Genomic DNA, 22678 nt, shown 5'->3' on the forward strand with positions numbered 1-22678 from the left:
TTGGTGTCAAATTCTCTGAGAAAATGTAAAAATACATCACTCGTCATCCATGCCTTGGCGTTGTTTGTATATTTCCACGGAAACATGGAAATGTTTTTGAAGCACTTCGGATTTTTTTGGCTTCCCGATAACCAAAGGTTTCAGTTTTTCACTACCATCGGCGTTTGTACACAACAAAACGGTAAGACGTTCCTTGCTCTTCTTACTGCCATGGCAATTTTCCCCACGAAAAGTAAATGTGTTATCCGGCATTAAATTGAAAAACATGCTGGTTTCATCAGCGTTATAAATGTCACGCAGTTTGTAGCCATGTATCAGATTAGGTAGAGTTTGCATCAACTGAGCTACAGTTGGTTCATCCACACTTTTACTTTCTCCACATTCGGCTTTGCATATAACACCATGACGCTGTCGAAATTTATCAATCCATCCATTGGACTCCTTAAAATTTTCCATTCCTAACTACAGTGATATTTGAAATGCCTTCTCCTTCAAAATAGTTCCGTTTATACGAATGTTTGTAGCACATGCTTGCTGAAACCAAGTTAATAAAACTGCCTCCATTTTGTCGTAAGTCAATGGTTTCAAATGCATACATTTCGAATTTCCACAATTCTCAAACCCTTCCATTAACGACGATCTGTTTTTCATAATAGTGTTGAGTGTTGAGGCGGCTAGTTCAAAGTGCTTCGCTAGCTCCATGCGCCTCACACCAGGAGATGCCTCCACATTTTTAATAACAGAAACCTTCTCTTCCAGAGAAATGTTCTTCCGCTTTTCAATCACGTCCACTGATGAAAGCTTTTTTTTTTTTTAAATAAAGTTATATTGAAGACACAGTCTCATTAGAAACATGAACTGTTTGCTACTCAGCTCACACAACACGCTACAAATATAAAGCATCGACTGAAATGGCGCCAAAAAGATCGCAAGCAGAATGTGTGTCACGTCACATGACCGGGTTCTGCCACTGAAATATGAAACACACTGAACGCAGGCTTTCCAAGCCATTGCTGACTGTGAATCCACAGAACGATGAGTCTACATCCAGTCACTTAAACCTTATAAAGAGGTAAATAATTGACCAGGGTTCCAAAACTATGAGCATTACATGGAGGAAATTTTAATATAGAGGAAATGCAGTAAAGAGGAAAATTTAACATTGTTTATATGGGCTTTTAGTCGGGACCGAGAAAAAGAACGTAATATAAAGGAAAACATTATACTGAGGAACATTATAAAGAGGTTTCACTGTATATCAGACAAAGAACAGTGGCAGAGGTGGAGAAGAAGAAATGAGAAAGTGATTCCGGGCATTTGGAAGTGAAGCACTGTGTCCTATGCTCAAGTCCTACCAGATGAGCAAGGCACTAACAGACTGCAATCTGGAGCCTGGAAGAAAAGGAGTATACACATCAGTTAGCTTCATTGGGCAGAATGTAAAACTATTATCAAAGACAACTGGAATAAATCCTACATTATGATGATGAGAAAAATCTGTAATCAGGTTTTTTCCTCATTAACTCTCACAAAAGTGGTCTTTTAACGTGCAATCTGAGGAAAAAAATAGAGAGAGGGAGAACTATTAAGTATGCTAAATCTAAGCTAGGAAGAAACTCCACAACACCTCTTCCCCCATCCAAATTACACTGAATTAAATCTTTATCCAGACACTTACATGATATGGTGGATCGGAGAGGGATAAGCACCAAAAAACTGTGCCTGCTGAAGTTTTTTTGGTGGCACATAAACATACAAGGGATAAAGAGGTTACTTGAGACACATTCATATTTTAAATTTTCTTTTTTAATTTTGTACAACTACCTTTTTTCACTAAGGTAATATCACTGGAGCACAATTATAGTTGATGGCCCATACTTGTAAATGGCTTTACAATTGTGAAATTAATTGGGCACTGCAAAATAAGTAAGTTCTGGACATGGTGCTTTCTGTGAACTTCTTCAACCTCCACATTTATTTTTCTTTATGTTGCCTGCAAGGTGACAAAACAACAAATATATATAAAGTACCATCTACAATGCCATGTACAGTATCTGTGAGAACTACATCACAAGAAGGTCAGTGGAACACATCACACCTCCAGAATAGCCACATCATCACAACAAAATCAAATAACAGAGTCCAAGAGGCACAGATGAAGCAAAATAATTTATCAACAGAGTTTATTCGTCTTATGCACAACTCGCTGTACAGATGCAAATACAGAGTGCACAATGCAGACACACTGACAGAGACACTACAGACGTTGCTGCCGTTACTTTAAACTGCCTTCGTCTTCACCAGGATGCCCCTGTCACCCATGTCCTGATTGAAGCCCTTGCGGTATTTCATGCCTGGTGCCTGAAAACAAAAGTGTTGGTGTAATGAAGTGCATCAGTAAAACTGAAACATGTGGCATTAATTTTTCCAAGGTTAATATGACTTACAAAATTCATAGTATAGATAGAAAGTGATTGGTAGTGCACAACACAGACCACTTCAATATGAATATAGTGATTACAAACAGTTACAACTATAATCCTCTTGGGGTTGAAACACTTTTTTGTCTGTGTTTGCTTTAACAAAATATATGTTTTTGGATGGGGTCCACCTTTAGCATCACCAGTCAGTAGACTCCTACCACACATTTTTTCTCAATCACATTGAAAATAAAATATTTGAAACAATAATAAGACCCAAACAACACCGGACAATATACTGGTATCATTATGTAGATGACATCATATGCCGTCTCGATGAAACACCCAGTCGCATCCAACAACTCCACAGTGATATTAACACAGTCCACCCCAAATTAAAATTCACCATAGAAACAGAAAATGACAAAATGTTAAATTTCCTTGATCCCACAATATACAGACACAACAACCAACACCAGTTCTCCATATTCAGGAAAGTGAGCACCACCAGCACAGCCATTCACAGTCATTCTTATCATCCGATTGCACACAAACTAGCCGGCTTCCAATATATGCTACACAGACTGAACAAAACGCCACTCACTGAAAACAACTATGACAATGAATTACAGACAATCAGACAAATAGCTGTAGAGAATGGATACAACACATACACAATAGATAAACTAAACCACAAAATTAGAAAGGACACACATCTAATCTTCAATACTCCACTGTAGCACTACACTACAAAAACTTCTGTTGTCTGCTTGTCCGAACCGCTTATTGTCCACTTTTCACTTCTGTACAAGGCTACACTCTACATAAATGCCTTCAAAAGAGTCTTCCTAAAACAAATTTATATTCAATGCAAACAAATTTCTCTTCTACAGAAACTGTTTGCTTGGCATTGCCGGCCTACATTTGATACCTTCTTTTATTTCATCAACACAGTTATTTTGCTGCACAAATAGCAAAATTCATCTAATACTTTTAGTGTCTCATTTCGTAATATAATTCCATCAGCATTTCCTAATTAATTTGAACACACTGCATTATCCTAGTGTAACTCTTGTTGACGTTTGTCTCATGATCTCTTTTCAAGACACTATTCATTTCGTTCAGTTCTTCATCTTAGCCCTTTTCTATCTGACGGAATTACAGTGTCACCGACAAACCTGAAAGATTTTATGTCTTCTCCCTGAACTTTGGCTCTATATTTTCATTTACTTCGGCTCAGTGTACAAATCGTGTAACATTGAGAAGACACGACAACTCTAGCTCGCTCCCTTCTAAACTGTAGCTTCCTTTTTGTCTCTTTGAGCTCTCATAACTGCACTCTGGTTTCTGTACAAGTTGTTCATTACCTCTTGCTCCCTGTGTTTTACCCCTGGTAGCTTCAGAAAATCAAAAAGTGTTTTCCAGTCATCACTGGCAAATATCTTTTCTAAATCTATTAGTAGTAGAAAGTGAGTTTGTCTCTCTTCAACATTTCTTCTAAGGTAAGCATTTTTCAAGAAACCAAAGTGGTCTTCCCCCAGTATTGCTTCTACAACTCATTCAGTTTTTCCGTAGATTATTCCACAAATGTATGCTGCATTTCTTTTTCCTAAATTTTGGCTCAGAAAATTGTGGAGCAGCCAATAGAGACTTTTCCAGGTGGATCACAAATCATCAATTTCAAAATGACACGTACACACAACATGGATTGAAATTAATACCATTACAAGTTACTGCAGTGTAATGTCATGAGCTCTTACACTAATGCCAGTTGGGAAACATTCTCCCTTGAGGGGAGTTTTCCAATTAAAAACTATGTACAGTAGCAATTTTTGTCCATAAGCTGTAACAATCAACATCACCGTGCACTACTGCTTTTCAGCATCACATGCACGTATTTGCACACTATGTACCCCTACATTATTTACTGTAATGCTGTTCAGCATATCAAAATAGATGGGCATTTGATCTATATTTCCTATTTGGAAATGTAAATAAATTTTGTGTCGAAGTTGGATCTTATAATGTTGAAAAGATATCAAGATGTTTGTTCTAAGTTTGGGGCAGTTTTTCCACAGGTGTAGTTCTATAACAAATGGATGGATTAAAATGAAGCGTAAGTCACCTAACCCACCTGTATGAAACTTTAAATTCCATTGGTGAAATGTTTTTCACTTGCTGTTGATTTCCATATGGGCGCAAAGCACAAATTAACTAGGGGGTTGCAGTATATTCCTAGATTACACACTTAATACTAGTTCTTGAAACTTCTTGAAACTTCCTAAGTAAGCTTTCCCAGCTTCAAGAGGCTGCCAGTTGAGGTTTTTCTGTATTCTTGTAGCACTGCATCACAATTCGTGCCACCAGTGTGTTCATCTGTCCCAATGCTCGGTCAGAGTTTCAGCTGTGTACAGGCACCGGGTGATTTTTGACAGCACCATCAGTGAAGCTGTGTTTTCGTTGGGTGTTACAAAAGTGGAACAGTAGTATTTAGAGCACTGTTACAAAGTTTTGTGTTAAACTCGGGGAATCTACGAGTGTGACCTTCAAAAAGTTGAAACAGGTCTACGGGTAACATTCCTTATTGAGAGCACAAATCATTTTTGAAAGACCAAGAATATGTCAAAGATTAACCTCGCATGGGAGACCTTCAGCTTAAAAAACTGACAAAATATCTCTTGAGATCGGACTGGTGTTTTATGATAAGAACAATGGGAGACCTGTTAAAAACTTTCACCGTACATAAAATTTTGACCGAGGTTTTTCAGATGCAAAAGACGTGTGCCAAAATGGCACTGAAAGATATCTCAACTACACATGCTTCTTGAGGACTGCCAATGACCATGAACTTTCAAGTGATGAATCCTGGATTTTTGAGTATGGTCCTGAGACAGAGTGAGAAGTGGCAGACAGAGACATCTCCTCGACCAAACAGCATCAAATGAGCAAATAACAGATCAATATAATGCTGATTTGCTTTTTTGATTGTAGGGGTACTGAGAATAAACAATGTGCTTCTCCAGAACAAAACTGTCAACTAAGTGTTTTAGAAGGATGTCCTCAAAAGACTGAGGGAAGGAGTGAATTGAGTGAGACCGTACCATTCCAGACAACTGGATGCTGCACCATGGCAACACGTCATGTCACGCGGCCATTTCCAACACAGAATTTTTGACCTGAAAAGGCATTCCTGTTGTTCCACAGGCTCGCTTATTCACCTGATGGAGTTCTCGAGACTTTTTTTCTTTGCAAAATTGAAAATGTCTTAAGACATGGTCGGATATCAATGTAACTTAGTGTTGTATATAAAAACAAAGATGAGGTGACTTACCGAACGAAAGCGCTGGCAGGTCGATAGACACACAAACAAACACAAACATACACGCAAAATTCAAGCTTTCGCAACAAACTGTTGCCTCATCGGGAAGAGGGAAGGAGAGGGAAAGACGAAAGGATGTGGGTTTTAAGGGAGAGGGTAAGGAGTCATTCCAATCCCGGGAGTGGAAAGACTTACCTTAGGGGGAAAAAAGGACGGGTATACACTAGCACACACACACATATCCATCCACACATATACAGACACAAGCAGACATATTTAAAGACTGGCGGGATAAAATAGTATAGCAGATTACGGTAAAAGGAGAAGGTGAATACAAAGTGAAACTACTGGCAAAAACAGAAAGAGGAAAATAAGACGACAGAAAAGATTTCGAAATGCAACAGTGACAATAACAAACGTAATTGTTGGATTCAAATTAATGATATCAATATAATAGAAGGAAACATTCCACGTGGGAAAAATTATATATAAAAACAAAGATGAGGTGACTTACCGAACGAAAGCGCTGGCAGGTCGATAGACACACAAACATACACACAAAGTTCAAAATTCAGGCAACAGTTTGTTGCGAAAGCTTGAATTTTGTGTGTACGTTTGTGTTTGTTTGTGTGTCTATCGACCTGCCAGCGCTTTCGTTCGGTAAGTCACCTCATCTTTGTTTTTATATATAACTTTTCCCACGTGGAATGTTTCCTTCTATTATATTAACTTAGTGTTGTTTTTGTTTAGTGTTGTTACCAGACCTGGTAGGGTATGAAAGGACCACGAACAGTGCCAGATGTTGAGTGGTTACTGTGAAGGACACGGAGATGGCACGTACTTGTCTGAGACAACATTATCTGCACCTGACAGTTCAATCTCAATTTGGCCGGCTGGTACATTCGTGCTGTATCCAGATTCGTGAGACATTCACGTCAGTTTCCCAGTGTCAGCTCCGATGCGAATGTGAGGGCAGGCATATTCGCCGTCCAGATTCTGGTCGACCACATCTCGGCACAGGTGCCCGAGCCAATCGGAGGTACTCGATCCTGTCACTAATGAATTGTTTTCTGCACTGTTATGACAGAATGACAGTTGATAAATTCTAACTCATTGAATGCCTTCTGAACAGCACAGCTAGTTTCACTTAAACACACAACTTTGCAGTTACGCATCACCTCCATGTGCCGGCTTCTGATTCTCTGCACTTGCACGACAATGTTTTTGGATGGGGTCCGCCTTTAGCAAAATACAGTTTTGTTTCTTATCCCAAACATGTTTCACTGCAGTCACAGCATCATCAGTGGGCTTTTATTTCATGGCTGTTAAACATAAAGAATGTTCTTTACTGTTTGTATACATATAAATATTCGTTTTTAAAATCATAATTACAGATTTTCGAAGAAACACACAAAATTGTGTGTGTGTGTGTGTGTGTGTGTGTGTGTGTGTGTGTGGGGGGGGGGGGGGGGGGGTTGCTCTATAGGTTGGTATTGTCTAATAATTCTTTGAGGGCAGAGAACAGAGCTTCATCACAGAGAGCTGTGGATTCATTTATTACTTGTTTTCCTTCAACTATAGCTTTTTGTATTTGATAGTTTTCCTCAATTATTAGTTTTTGTGGGGGCTGTTGCTGCATTTGAGAATTTTCAAGTCAGTATGGATGTCTGTTGCGTTGTTTATTGTCCATAAGGTGTTCAGCAAATGTAATGACAGCTGTTACTTTCTAATGCTCTTCTGTGTTCTGTGTATCTGGTATTAAAGTTTCTACTTGCCTGTCCTATATAAACTGATTTGTGGTCCTGACATGTTAGTTGGTAAATACCAGATGTGTTGGTCATCCTCAATTTTCTCTGTGTTGAGTTGTCTGTCCTGTAGGCTATTTTTAGCCCTTGATTTTTTTTGAGTATATTGCATATTCTGTGGGCTGCTTTGTTGTCGTAGGTGAGAGCGAACCACTTGTTTGTTGTTGTGGATGTTTCTTGTTCATGTGTGCTCATGTGTGTGTTCTATGTGTTTGTACATTGGTGAGAAGGTTTTTTGTTTTACCTCGAGTAAGTAATGAGGAGGTAATGAACCAAACTAGAGGAAACAATTTATGATAGAAGTTGACACCGACCTACATAGGGAGGAATGATCACTACGATAAAATAAGGGAAATCAGAGCTCTTACAGAAAGATATAGGTGTTCATTATTTCCTGTTCATTCTTTCTGCACTCTATACGAGATTGGAATAATAGAGAATTGTGAATGCGATTCGATGAACCCTCTGCCAGGCACTTAAATGTGATTTACAGAGTATCCATGTAGATGTAGATGTTGGCTAAAAGATGGGATCAGTTGATATTCACATCCTCAGGCATCAAGAAGCAGCCTATTTGAGAGAACCAAAGCTTGAGTACAGTAAGCAGGTTCAAATGGAGGTAGGGGCAGTACCTGTACACAAATGAAGAGGCTTGCATAAGATAGACTAGCCTGGAGAGCTGCATCAACCCAGTCTTTGGACTGGGGCGGGGGGAGGGGGGGGGGGGGGAACCAACAACAACATACTCTCCCTAAGAAGTACAGTAGAGTGTCGATTATCTGAACATCAGTCAACCAAACGACCGCTTAACTGAACTGTGTACTCGCTCGCACCTGTTACTCTCCCACCCTACCGTCCATCATCCCCCTCACTCCCAAACCAAGTTTCCCACAGTAGTCGCCGCACTGGGCCACCGCTGGCGGAACATTGCTTCTAATGGGGCCTTCACAAGGCGCTGCTGACCGGCCAAGCCGCCAGTCGCTGTATTTCAACAATCAGCAAACTTCTGTCAGCTTGGCACTGGACTGGCAGTAGAAGTAGCAGCAGTATCAAAGCTGTTCACAGCAAGAGCTGCGCCAGCTTAGAGTTGAGGCGTGCCGCTCCGCGCAGTTTGATGGATTGCGCACCCCAAAAAAGAGCTTCTCATGGTGCAAACAGTCACCTTCTGTTCTCTGTTACGACCACTTGTGCGTTGCTGCGTGAAGAAGTGAACTTGACGATACAAAATGCTTGAACATAAACGTGTTTTCCTTTCTATGAGGAACAAGTACGAGATTGTTAAAAGGTTAGAAGAAGGTGAATCTGCAACCACTTTATTCAATGAGTACAAGGTGGGGAAGGTGGGGAAGTCGACAATTATGGACATAAAAAAAAACAAAAGATGAGCATAGCAAATTTACTGTACAGTACTTCTTTTTGGTAAATAAACATGTACAGTTCAATTATTCGAACAAACCAGTTTTCCGACACCCATGTCCCCCAATTACTTCGGATAATCGACTCTCTACTGTATCTACAATCTCGGCCATCATTATACTGCTGAGTGTCATTAACTACTGAAGTTATACAGACTGCTGCCACAGGGCAAATGTCACCTACACGAATCTTTGAACCTTTCCCTGGAAATTTTGTCAGCTGTACCTCCACTTTGATTCACCACTACAAATAGCAGCAGCTGGGAGGATTACTCACATTATCCCAGAGCTCCTCATACTTCTTGGCGTCATAGGGGTCGACGTTGAGTTCGGGGCAGTCGAAACGCGGCACGTTGAAGAAACACATGAGGTCGTCCTTCTGGTTGGTGTAGAGTGTTCGTGCCTCCGTCCACTCCCACTCGGCGGCCAGCTCCTTCCAGTCGTGGAACTTGGGGTCGTGTTTGTCCGACTGGTCCATGTCCACGCGCTCTATGTCCTCCACCACCACCTCCACGTCACCGCCCTCCGACCAGTCGTAGACCAGCAGCTGCGCGTGGTTGCTGCGGGAGCAGAGCGCAACGAGTGAGAAATAATCTGCAATATGAAAGAAGTAACAGCCTCGGTTGCAAAATTGGATTTTTTTATTATATTTATCCTCGAATGACGAGTTTTGCCTTCGTATCTTCGGATCACCTGGCAAAATATCGTATTAAGCACATGAGATGCCGCACATAAAAATGTCCCGGTAGGAAGCGCTGTGGCCAGAATTTGAAAAGGCATGGTGCGCTGTCTAAGTTGTTAAATAAAGAGATGTCAACTATTACAAATCATAATTATGAATTTTGTCCAATAATTACAAATTTACAAACCACATGGCAAAAATTATGATTGTTTACGATAAAGGCAATAAATGCTTGTTACTGTCATGTACACACAGTTCATTAAACAGCCCAACTCAAATTCGTCGTCACAACAAAACAAAGACGACACGCGGGAACTTGCCAACAAGAGTAATCGTGTGACTAGCAAAGAGAACAACTGAACAAGATATAGTACTTCATACCTGGTTATGTGTTGATTTGTATGTGTCAGTGTATAAAGTGCTCAAAAGGATGAATAAGAGAAAATCATTCTTTACGAATTACATTCTCAACAGTATTTCTTTTCACATTTTCTGTAAACAACTGGTATTCTTGTACTTTTCTGCCCTTCGTAGAATTTTTTGTTACACCAAATACCATATATGGCAAACCGTCGAGACAATTTCCTGGGTACATCATTTCTCTAAATATGAAGCAGAAATGGTGGACCCATCACAGAAGTTGGCAGAACATATTGCACAAGTGAGTGGCATCAACTAGAGGACTGTACAATGGACTGCCAATGAAACCAATTTATATGGCCAGAAATGTGGAAGTCCAGTGTTTAGATCGCCAGGAAATCACAGTTGTCAGAAGCCTGGTCAAATTTTTAGACTGTTTTGAAAAAGATGTTCCAAAATGTGTTGTGCTCAATACATCTAAGATGGGCGAATTTGCTAGTGATATCATTGCTTCATGGACACAGTTTTTACATATTCTTAAAATAAGAAAATCTGGCAATCAGAACATATTTTGCTTGGACGAATCATACTGGGTAAGCGTGTTGGAAAAATCAGTTATGGTTCTGGTGGGTTTAAGCTAGAAAATGAAATAATGTTGCAAAAAAGTATGATTCAAAATTTACATTTATCCACAATATGAAAATTTTGTGCAAAACTCTGCTAGTAATTTTTTTAATAAATTATACTATTAATGAGTTTTTAAAAGTGAAAAATGTATATACTAAATTGAAGCTAACAGTAAACTGCTAAATGATTTTTTTTTTTATATATATAACTTTTACACACATAGATCCACACATTTCATATCACATCTACACTATATAAACTGTCAATACTGATTTTTGCATTTTGCATTTCATTATATCACATCACATTTGAATACATTAGTTTTTATGCATGCTCCACACAACGGCTGCCTTTTCAAAATCAAAGTCATCGTGAGATAGCCCTTCATTCTTAATCACCAGAAGTTTGCTAGCTCTTTTCCCACAGAAAGACGACTTCTGATTTTATATTGTTCATGCAACTAAATCATTTATTGGTTGGTTGGTTGGTTGGTTGGTTGGTTTAGAGGCGTGAGAAGGGACCAAACTACGAGTTCATCAGTTCCGTGTTCCTAATAAAAAAATGCCACAAGTGTGAGAATAAAACGGACGAAGCATATAACACAAGATGGAAAGAAAGGAAAAGCCACAAGAATGAAGGGAAGGCAACGAACAGTAAAAGGAACAAAAGAGAACAAGAAAACAACAGAGAGACACTAGAAACAGAGAGAGTAAAACATGAAAGCAGATTACAGTGGCCGGCCAACCACAGCAATAAAAAGGGAAAGCCAGCCACTCTGCAATACATTAAAACCTACACCCTAAAAGCACTAGGGTGGAGGACACAGAAGGACAAAGGACATGCACTAAAACTACGCAGAAGTATAAAACCCACTCTCACGGATAAAACGTAAAACTAAAGCTGCTGTGGAGGCATTGTTGCCCAACACCAAAGGCAGGGTGCTGGGAAAGTTAAAAGTCTGCCGCAGAGTGGCTAAAAGTGGGCAGTCCAGCAAGAGGTGGACGACTGTCACTTGAGAGCCACAGCGACACTGAGGTGGGTCCTCGCGATGAAGTAGGTAACCGTGTGTTAGCCACATATGGCCAATGCGGAGCCGGCAGAGGACAACTGATTCCCTGCGAGATGCCTACATGGAAGACTTTCACACATTCATGGTCTCCTTAATGACACAAAGTTTGTGTGTGCTGTTATGCCATTCCGTCTCCCAAAGCCGGAAAACCCTGTGATGTATGACAGAATGCAAGTCAGCTTCGGAGATGCCTATCATCTCCAGAAGCAGTTTCAGCGTAGCCTGTTTGGCCAGCCTGTTGGCAACTTTGTTGACTGGGATTCCGACATGTCATGGGGTTCACACAAACACTAAGGAATGGCGGGACTGTTCCAGACTACAGACAGACTCGTGAATGGATGCTACCAGAGGGTGGCAAGGGTAGCACTGGCGATGGCTCGTAGGCTGCTCAACGAGTCAGTACACAGGAGAAATGACTTGCCAGGACATGAGCAGATGTACTCAAGAGCACGAGATACGGCCGCCAGCTCCGCAGAGAAAACACTGCAGCCAACTGGCAAGGAATGCTGCTCAATATGTCCTCCATGAATATACGTGAAGCCTACATGACCACAGCCATTGAGCCGTTGGTGTAAACCACTTCAGAGCCCCGGAACACATCAAGAATAGAGAGGAAGTGACAGCGGAGAGTGGTGGGATTAACGGAGTCCTTAGGGCCATGCAAAAGGTACAGATGAAGCTGCGCCCGAGGCATACGCCGTGGAAGTGTACGTGAACGGACCACAAGAAGAGGTGGTAAAGGAAAGGACTCCAGTTCGGAGAGAAGGGACCAAATGCGAACTGCAAACGTTAGTCCCGATCTGGGCCGCCGATGCGGGACATGGACTGCTGCAAGTGGGAAAAGGAGACGGTAATTCGGATGCTCAGGGGAACTATGAATGTGTGGTGCATAACTGGCGAGCAGTTGCGCACGTCTGATCTGCAGTGGAGGGACACCAGCCTCCACCAGCATGCTGGTCACGAGACTCGTCCTAAAAGCTTCTGTTGCTAATCGAACTCCACAGTGGTGCACAGGGTCAAGTAAATGCAATGCTGAAGGCGCTGCCGAACCATAAACCACACTCCCGTAGTCAATTCGGGATTGGACAAGGGCTCTGTAGAGCTGCAGCAGCATAAAGTGTTCTGCACCCCAGTTATTGGTGTTGCTCAGGAAATGGAGGGCATTGAGGTGCTGCCAGCACTTCTGCTTAAGTTGACAAAGATGAGGGAGCCAAGTCATTCGAGCGTTGAAAACCAGTCCAAGGAATTGATGTGTCACCACTACAGTGCTTTACGTAAGTCAAAAAAGACAGCAACAAGGTGTTGCCACTGAAAAAAGCTGTACAGATTGCAGACTGGATGGACGCAAGATTATGAGTAGTAGAGCGACCCTGGCGGAAGCCGCCCTGACATGGAGCCAGCAAGCCACGTGACTCCAGGACCAAACCCAACTGCCGACATACCATACGTTCCAGCAGCTTACAAAGAATGTTGGTGAGGCTGATGGGCAGATAGCTATCCACATCAAGCGGGTTTTTACCAGGTTTGAGCACAGGAATGATGGTGCTCTCCCGCCATGTATCTCTCCAAACACTTCTCCTTCCATTGTTTGATAAGGTAGTGAACACAGGCATGGAGCTGTTTAAAGGCTATGAGGTGCTCCAGGGAAAGGTGCCGCTTATGCCGCTGTGGAGCTCACCGACGCACCTTAATTGCTTCAGCAACTTCCGGCGAGCACCAAGGAACCGCCTTATGCCTCAGGCACCCTTAAGAAGTAGGGATCGCGTTTTCTGCCGCAGAAACAATTGTGCTAGTCACCTGCTCAACCATCAAATCGATGTTACCGTGTGGGGGAGATTCAGCGGTGACAGCAGAGGTGAAAGTTCCATAGTCCACTTTGTTCAAAGCCCATCTGGGCAAGCATCCGTGTCTGACGCTGGGGCAGTGACAGGAGGATGGGGAAGTCGTCACTACCACAACGCTCATCACGTGCTCTCCAGTGGATAGATGGGAGAAGTCCTGGGCTGCAAATTGATAAATCAATGGCTGAGTAACTACCATGAGCCACACTGAAATGTGTGGCGGCCCCAGTATTTAAGAGGTAGAGGTCAAATTGCGACAGTGAAGTTTCGACATCTCTGCCTCGGCCAGTAAGCACAGTACCACCCCACAAGGGGTTATGGGCATTAAAATCTCCCAGAAGTAGGAAAGGTTTAGGACGTTGATCAATCAGTGCAGCTAATACATTCGGGGGTACTGCACCATCTGGAGGAAGACATACATTACAGACACTTATTGCCTGCACCATCCTTATTCTGACAGCCACAGCTTCAAGAGGGGTTTGAAAGGGCACATGTTCACTACAGGGTGAGTTTAGGACATAAACGCAAACTCCAGGTGACACTCGATTATAGTCGCTACGGTTCCCTTAATATCCCTTATAGCCACGGAGGGCTTGGGTCCGCATTGCTGGGAACCCGGTTTCCAGGAGGGCAATGCAGATAGCAGGTGTAAAGCTTAACAGTTGCCATAGCTCAATCAGACGGTGGAAAAAACCACCGCAATTCCACTGGAGGATGACATCGTGAGACTGGGAAGGCACGGAACATTCAATGAGGCAGTTTACGCCTCAGAGTCACCTGTGCCACCAATTTATTGCCTGAGCAGTCTATATCCATCGTGTCTGAGGGTCTGGAAAGATCTAGGTCCTCAGCAGATGCCGAAATCTCCACACCATCCTCAGCCGCAGAGCTTGTAGGTAGTGGTGGTGTGGGTGCCACCACAGTATCCTTGGTCTCAGGGGTTTTCTTTTTGGATTTCTCTCGCTGCTCCTTGGGTTTCCCTGGCTGGGAGGACTTCACTGGCTCAGTCTCCTGGACTAAGGATGAGCGTGAAGCCTTACGACATGATACTTTTGCGCTCATCAGCCACTGGCGGGTATCGCCTTTCCCACTAGAAGAAACCTGGGATGGGAGTGACCCAAGGGACAACCTTCCTAGCACGAGAAACCGAAGAAGACTTACACTTCTCCGGCTTAGAAGTGGGGACGGACGTCCCCTTTGGTTGGGAGGGGGGAAAGGGGGGGGTGTTGTGTTGCTCCCAAAGTAGGTGTTGCAGAAGCAACAGGGAGGGAAATGCCCCCCACCGTGGGTTGGCAGAGCAGATGGTGCCAGAACTGTTGTAACGGCGACGTAAGACGATGTCATACGCACAGAATACAGGCGTTCAATTTTCTCTTAGTCTCAGTGTAGGTCAGTCTGTCCAGGATCTTGGTACTCCACGATTTTCCTTTCTTTCTGGAGAATCCTGCAGTCAGGGGAGTAAGGTGAATGGTGTTCTCTACAGTTGACACAGATGGGAGGTGGGGAACATGGAGTATTGGGATATGATGGGTGTCTGCAATCTCGGCATGTGACGCTGGAAGTACAGCGGGAAGACATATGGCCGAACTTCCAGCACTTAAAGCACCACATCGTGGGAGGGATATAGGAGTTTACATCACACTGGTAGACCATCACCCTGACATTCTCGGGCAATGTATCACCCTCACAGGCCAAGATGAAGGCACTGGTGGCAACCTGATTATCCTTCGGAGCCCGGTGGGCACGCTGGACGAAATGTACACCTCGCCACTCTAAACTGGCGCGCAGCTCATCATCAGACTACAAAAGAAAGTCTCTGTGAAATATGATACGCTGGATCATATTTAAGCTCTTGTGGGGCGTGATTGTTACAGAAACATCCCCCAGCTTGTCACAAGTGAGTAGTGAGTAACTCCCGTGACTGGGCAGAGTGTTGTGGACTGGCAAGACAGCCAATCCACAGTGACGGGTAGCCGAAAGGCACGCGTTTAAACTCACGCAGGCTGGCGTGAGGTCTGGAACAGTTAAAGGATTTGAGTCTAGCAAATAAATTACGTAGCTGTTGGAATACTTAACTTTAATCCATAATTGGTGAACATCGGTCTGACGGTACATGCATCACAAGATAAATAGCAAATGATAATGGCGCCTTGGTAGGTCGTAGCAAATGACGTAGCTGAAGGCTATGCTAACTATCGTCTCGGCAAATGAGAGCGTATGTAGTCAGTGAACCATAGCTAGCAAAGTCGGCTGTACAACTGGGGTGACTGCTAGGATGTCTCTCTAGACCTGCCATGTGGCAGCGCTCTGTCTGCAATCACTGACAGTGGCGACACGTGGGTCCGACGTATACTAACGGACCACGGCCGATTTAAAGGCTACCACCTAGCAAGTGTGGTGTCTGGCGGTGACACCACAGTTTTGAGCAAGACTGACCCAGATCCCATTTTGGACAAGCCCTCCACCTCCCCGAACTTGTCCTCTAAATGCTCAACAAAAAACTGAGGCTTCATCGTCATGAAAGATTCCCCATCAGCTCTCAAACATACAAGGTACTGGGGAAAATTAGATCCGCCTCCATCCTTAGCCTGACATTCCTCCCATGGTGTGGCCTGGGAGGGGAATGATTTGGGGTCATACTTCTGTGCGCTGAATTGAGCTTATGATTACTTAGAGACTGCTGGTGTTTCACCACCAGCAAGACATGATGAACTACGCTTCATTGTGTGTCATCTGCCCTGATGCCACCCACTCCGACCAGATTTCCTAAAAATTTTACTATTGTCTCATCTAAATCCCCTAGTGTCTCATTTAAATTTACAAGCATGTTATCCAAGAATTTGAAAATCGTGAACTTAATAACACTTCTATCAATGTAGGCTTTCACAGTCGGTATTGTCTTCACTTAAAACTTCTGGGCTGATAGGCCGTGGTCAATGTATAAAACTCTCTCCTGACGTTTCGTCTCTGACTGCAGGAGACATCCTATGAGGTAAAGCGGCGAACTGCAATGAGAACTTGATGAAGTGCTGATTATATAGGCAGTACAGAGCATGCCACTGACCATCATGTGGTCTCAGCTATGAGACCGTCTCTGGTAATGCCAACATTCTCGATTGAAAGTAATTGATTGCCATGCTTCCCGTGCAACGCTGACATCCAAATTATATCCAGTTTAACACCTTCCTCTTTCCTGTTAAAATTGTTACAGTGTTTATAAATCTCAATAGCCTCCCTATATATGCGTGCATAATAGTGCGAGGTTTTAGATATGACGTTCATCTCGCTGAATTTCATTTCATGATTACCTTCCTGGTAAATGTGTTCTGCTACGGCTGATTTATCCATGTGACCCAGGCAGCATTTCCTCTTATGTTCAACAAGACGGGTGTTAACACTTCTCTTTGTGGTACCGATATAAACCTGTCCACAACTACAAGGAATTTTATATACTCCCAGTGTAGCCAAAGGGTGTCATGCATCTTTTGCCGATCTTAAATATTATTTTATTTTCCTGGTGGGTCTGAAAATAGTTTCCACCCCATACTTGCTTAACACTTTCCCAATGTGATCTGTGCAACCTTACTAATGAGCGGAAGAAAAACCTTGCTGCTGGGTGACTCGTTCGTCATTGCTCCTGATTCTCTGGCTAGAGTGAAGTGCTCGATCTATATCCTTGCTAGAATAGCCATTTTTCACGAAAGTTGACTGTAGATGTTCAATCTCATCTTTTAAATAAACAGGTTCACAAATTCTGTATGCTCTGTCCACCAAGGTGATTATTACACCTCTTTTTTGTCTAGGGTGGTGGTTTGAATCTTTATGCAGTTAATGATCAGTATGCGTGGCCTTTCTACACACTTTATGGCCCAATTTTCCGTCCTGTCATTTAATCACAGGCACCTTCAGCAAATTAAATTGCCCAATACTCCTCGTCCACACAGTAAATTGGATTTTCAGATTAATGCTATTTAGATGTGTCAGGAAGGCATCCAACTCCTCTGCTCTGTGTGTCCATATTACGAACTTCTTGTTGACATAGCGATACCATCTGGCTGGTCTCTTACTGGCAGTCTGCAATGCCTGTTGTTCAAAAGTCTCCATAAACAAGTTAGCCACAGCAGGACTGAGAGGACTGCCCTATCAATCTGTTAATAAAAGTCAGTATTGTATTGAAAGTAGGTTGTAGTGAGGCAGTGTTAGAATAATGTCACAATATCGATAGGAAAAATATCCGCTATTCATAAGATAGCTTTGTTTACTGGAATCGTGGTAAATATTGTGTTTAGCAAGGATATAGAGCGAACACTTCGCTCTAGGCAGAGAATCAGGGGAAATGTTGAACAATAGTTGCACGATGGCGAGGTTTTTCTTCTGTTCATTAGTGAGGTCACAGACAAAAATTTTACATACTTGACACCTTTTAGTAAGCCAGCAGCTACTGATCTTTTATCTTTTCCCAGCACAGATACCAAAGAATTGAAATTTATATATTGTGAATTTACTGTCTCTCCCAATGACAGCCAACGAATGACAGAAGTTTAAAGTTTTTTCCTTGGCTCATTAAGTATTTCTTGTATATCTTCTAATGATTAGGAATTTGTTGGCGAGTGTCCAAAGAAGTTATAAATTCCCTTTAAAACATCTTAAAACTTTTCAAGATTTGAACAGTATTCAACTGCTTGACCAACTACTAGAGCTAACCAATGGGTCACGTAATGCACATGTAATACATTGGGCTAGTCGTTAAAGATTAGCCATCGTAAATCGAACTCGTGTCATAACGGATCCACCATCAGTAGCAATTGAGGAGCATTTGCTCGTATCAGTGCCACGCCTATCCAAAACTACTACGATATCACAGAACATTTTGTTGGTGGACACAGTGTTAAGTAGTGCATGCATATTTCCCTTTTTGCACTATTTTCACATATATATAGTTTCTGTTTGAGTGATGTCAGTAGACTCATCTATCATAACTGAATACCACCTTGCCAACTTTATTTTCTATCAAATATCATCAGCAATTATTTTACACACTACATCCTCCAAATTGAGAATAATATTAGAACTTTCATAATTTTCATTGCCATTGAACATTAATTTGGTCAGAGTTACATACAGTTCAATTAATACAGAAAACTTTCTTGTAGCAATATTTTCCTTCTCGGTTGCATAGACGATGTAGAAAGCAGCTACTACACTTTCCTCAGTGTTTTTACAGGATTCAGCTGAGGCTTTGACAAAATTTGGTGCCTCTAATGACTCTCAAATTGAATTCTCATGGTCCACCAAGATTTCATGCCCCCTTAACGAATCAGCTACCGCAACACAACATCCCGAATGTAAAAGAAAAATAAAGAACCTTTAGTGGTCACGGTTTTACTTGCATCTAGGTTAGAAGTTAGAACCAGAAGTGAGATTATACTTGTAATATATAGAATCCTACTTATTTCTTAATGTGGGAATAATTTACAACTTCATTAACACATTAACCATTGAGCGGATGCGCCATTTTTCATAACACGAGTGGGTGCGTGGCACACTTGTACACATGTATAGAATAGCTTTCCTTATGTTACCAAGATAAGTCATGTATGGCCAAAATCACAGTTTAGTCTTAGTTTATTCAAACAATGAGAAAATAAATTTACATAATGTGAGCTAAACTACTGTTTTATCAAACAATAATTAAATAATGTTGCACTATAACACACTGTTGCCAAGGACAGGTGTTACAGAGACAGTAATGACTCACTAAGCATTAAGCAGTGCAGTTGTATCAGATTTCAGTCAGCTGATAATTCGATCACTAATTATCTCCTAGGCAACTGCCTCAATGTGGGATTATGTTGCAGTTCATAATCGGGGTCATTTTTTGCACGGATCATAAATTCTTTCTTGCCTAGCTCACTTTGTATTTTATATTACTGCTGCTCACTTGGAAGTATGCCAACACAATTTTTCGCTATGTTAACTGAAGCAATAATGAAGGAATAGGTATGTGTTTGCAGCTGTGAAACAACAATGGAACCACACAAAATCATTTTGTTTTTGGTTGGCTCACTTTATATACAGCGCCCTCTCGAGGGTTAAATAGGTCAGCCGCATAAATTCCACTTCTGATGTTTCGGCAGTGTGTCATTCAGTCATGAAAATGGTATAAGAACACACAGCTGAAAGATCCAAACAGGAAGAAGAAGAAGAAGAAGAAGAAGAAGAAGAAGAAGTGGAATTTATGTGGCTAAATGTCCACAGTTTACGGAAGCAGTCACTGCGTTGTGAGAACACGAAGATGCACATTAATTAAATTGACATTTATAACCTAAACCAGGGGCATTTTCTTCTTCCTTTTTTCCCCTTCAGAGGAATGTGATTTGAGTTGGATGCAAAGAATGATTTTATAATCATCATTTGCATTGCTGTCTGTATTAAAAAACTGTTTTAAACTGGTATGTTCTCGCATTTGTTGATTAATACTGCAACATACCTGATGATCATGCCAAACAGTTCTTTTTTATTTCTCACACAAACTACACACAAGTAATGGAATTTCCCAGGATACTGCACTCATCAGTTTATAACACTTTCCACTTTTCTACTGTCTGTTTATTTGGTATGCCTACTTTAGTATCAGGCTGTTTCTTTTGTATGTCCATTTTGGGACGGGGATTTCATTCTCATTTCTTTCTTAAAACAAATTTATCCGTCACTTCTTAAAATGCACGAACATGCAAAGTGTGCATTTCTTTCTACACATATCGTATCCAATCGTACTTAGTAGCAGTCTCCAGTGACGAGTTTTCAGTTTAATGGGCAGTGGTGGGATCCGCAAGACGAGTCTCTGCGCACACGGAGATGGTGCATTCAGAGCTGACATCGTAAGGCTCGTGAGTGGAAAGTGAATACAGAGAGATTCTAACTCTGCCATTAACGGTCCCAAGCCCCGCGCCCCATCTCGCAAGTCATGGGGAAGGAGGACGGGGAGGAGTAACAACCTCGTAAAAAAACCTGGATCCATCTGGCTCCCGATGGTAGCACCCAGTTAGGGCCCCTACCTAGGGTTACAGGCGAAGCCCGGCCAATGGTCTCGAAGGCGGAAGAGGAACGTCGCTTCCCAATGGCAGAGAGAGTGGAAGAGCCACTGAAACATATCAGGTAGCGGCTGTACTCCTCATGTCACGGGTGGCCTGAACACATCTTCTGGGGCTAACAACTTCAGTCCTATAACTGGACGGACACGAGCCATCCCATCAAAAAATTTTTTAGCTCGTGGAATGGATCGCATTACGGAATCGAGATTACCCCAGGGGGACAATCCCCCGTCGACCGAGGTCAACGCAAGCAGGCATTCGGATACTGGGGGACCTGCCAAAAAGTGCATAAGGGAAGAGTCTGAGCTCCCAAGAACCTCGAAGAAGATTAAAACTAAAAAGACTTTCAGAATTGGAACCATAAATGTATAGACAATGATTAAGACTGGTAAACTTAAACAGGTAATAGATGAGGTGAAAGAGAGAAGCACTGGAATATTAGCAATGCAAGAAACAAGATACACTGACGAAGACACAGTGGAGTCAGAAGGCTTCATAATACTGAAGGGGAAACCAGGAGCTAAAGTGGGAAAGGAAATACGTGCACCTAGATGCTTTGGTACAGGCTTCATAGTAGACAAGAGATACAAGAATGGCATAACTGAAATGAAGAGCAGGTCAGAAAGAATATCAACACTGACTTTTCAAGCAGGGAACAAAAAGTATACAATAATAAATGGACATGCACCTACAAATGGCAAGAACAGGAAAGACAAGAAAGTTGCTGATAGTTTCTGGGAAGAGCTAGATGATACACTGAAAAACATACCACATTGACATGTAAAGATACTAGTAGGAGATTATAATGCACAGATTGGAAGAGAGAAGCAACATAAAGGAGTAGTGGGTGAGTACCCTGCACACCAGTGGACAAACAAAAATGGAGAAAGGCTAATTGAACTGTGTTGAGAACACAAAATGAGATTGATGATAACACACTTCAGGGCCAAACCGTGTAAGAAAAAGACATGGGCTAACCCATGCGCCCACCTTGGGAAATTCCATATTGACCACATAGCAATCAGCTGGACAAATACTAAAGAGATCATGAACACAAAGGTCAGGAAGAACACAAGAATAGAATCGGATCACTATCTTACAGAAATTAAGTGCCTTTGGATTCCAAACAGGGACAGAATGCCACAGATGAACAGAAGAACAGAAAACATAAAGGTAGACAGAGACAAATTAAGACACAATCGATCCAGACATGAGGAAGGAATTGAATCATTCAATGAATGGGACAACATGAAGCAAAATATGGCGAAACAGGCTGAACTATGGGGAAAGGAAGAAAAGAAATGGAAGCACTGGTGGGGGAACAATGAATGTGAGGAAGCAGTAGAGACTTGCAGGAAAGCCTGGAGAGACTGGAGCAGCAAGGAGGACACGGAAAAATGGGAAGTTTTCTTAGGAGCAAGAAAGAAGCAGCCCGAACAATAAGATGGACCAGAAGACAGAAGATGAAGCAGGAACTGGACGAGATTGAGACCAACTTCAGGAAAAAGAACAGCAGACACTTTTTCGGGAAAGAGTCTGATTGGATACAAGGTTAGAGAACTGTTTATAAGAGATAAGAAAGGGGAGCTGGCTGTCAATGCGACGGAGAGCTGTTGGATTTTCGCAGAGCACTTTCACGACCTGCTGAACTGTGAACCACCTGAAGAAGAGCTGGAACTGGGGACTGACACAGAAGAGAGAGAGCCACGCCCTCCAACCAGGGATGAAGTTGCACATGCCATAAGCAATATGAAGAATAATAAGGCAACTGGAGAAGATGGTATAGCAGTCGAGATGATAAAGTGGGGAGGCAACAAAGCAATAGACAACATGACCAACATAATTTACCAGATCTGGAGAACAAAGAAGTTGCCAGAAGGATGGAAGAATGCAATTGTAGTACCAATAAACAAGAAGGGGGACAAGAGAGATGCAAACAACTACAGAGGAATATCACTACTAGAGATCGGATACAAGCTACTGTCAAAACTATTGCTCAAGAGTGTAGAAGAACAGGTAGAAAGTACAGTTGGTGACTACCAAGCA

At 42.2% G+C, this 22678-nt stretch overlaps 1 protein-coding gene across 1 annotated transcript in view; it reads right to left on the bottom strand.

Moving 5' to 3' along the window:
• Window positions 1-1946: 1946 nt before the first annotated feature.
• LOC124720014 (NADH dehydrogenase [ubiquinone] 1 alpha subcomplex subunit 10, mitochondrial) overlaps window positions 1947-22678 on the bottom strand; it is a 73765-nt gene continuing 53033 nt past the window's right edge. Inside the window, exons 6-7 of the mRNA XM_047245265.1 lie at window positions 9237-9519; window positions 1947-2361 (exon numbers count right to left, since the gene is read on the bottom strand). Of these exons, the coding sequence (XP_047101221.1) occupies window positions 2281-2361; window positions 9237-9519 (364 nt within the window). The 3' untranslated portion in view covers window positions 1947-2280. The remainder of the gene's footprint in view (window positions 2362-9236; window positions 9520-22678) is intronic.

This window comes from Schistocerca piceifrons, chromosome 11, assembly GCF_021461385.2.
Source record: "Schistocerca piceifrons isolate TAMUIC-IGC-003096 chromosome 11, iqSchPice1.1, whole genome shotgun sequence".
Lineage (NCBI taxonomy): Eukaryota > Metazoa > Arthropoda > Insecta > Orthoptera > Acrididae > Schistocerca > Schistocerca piceifrons.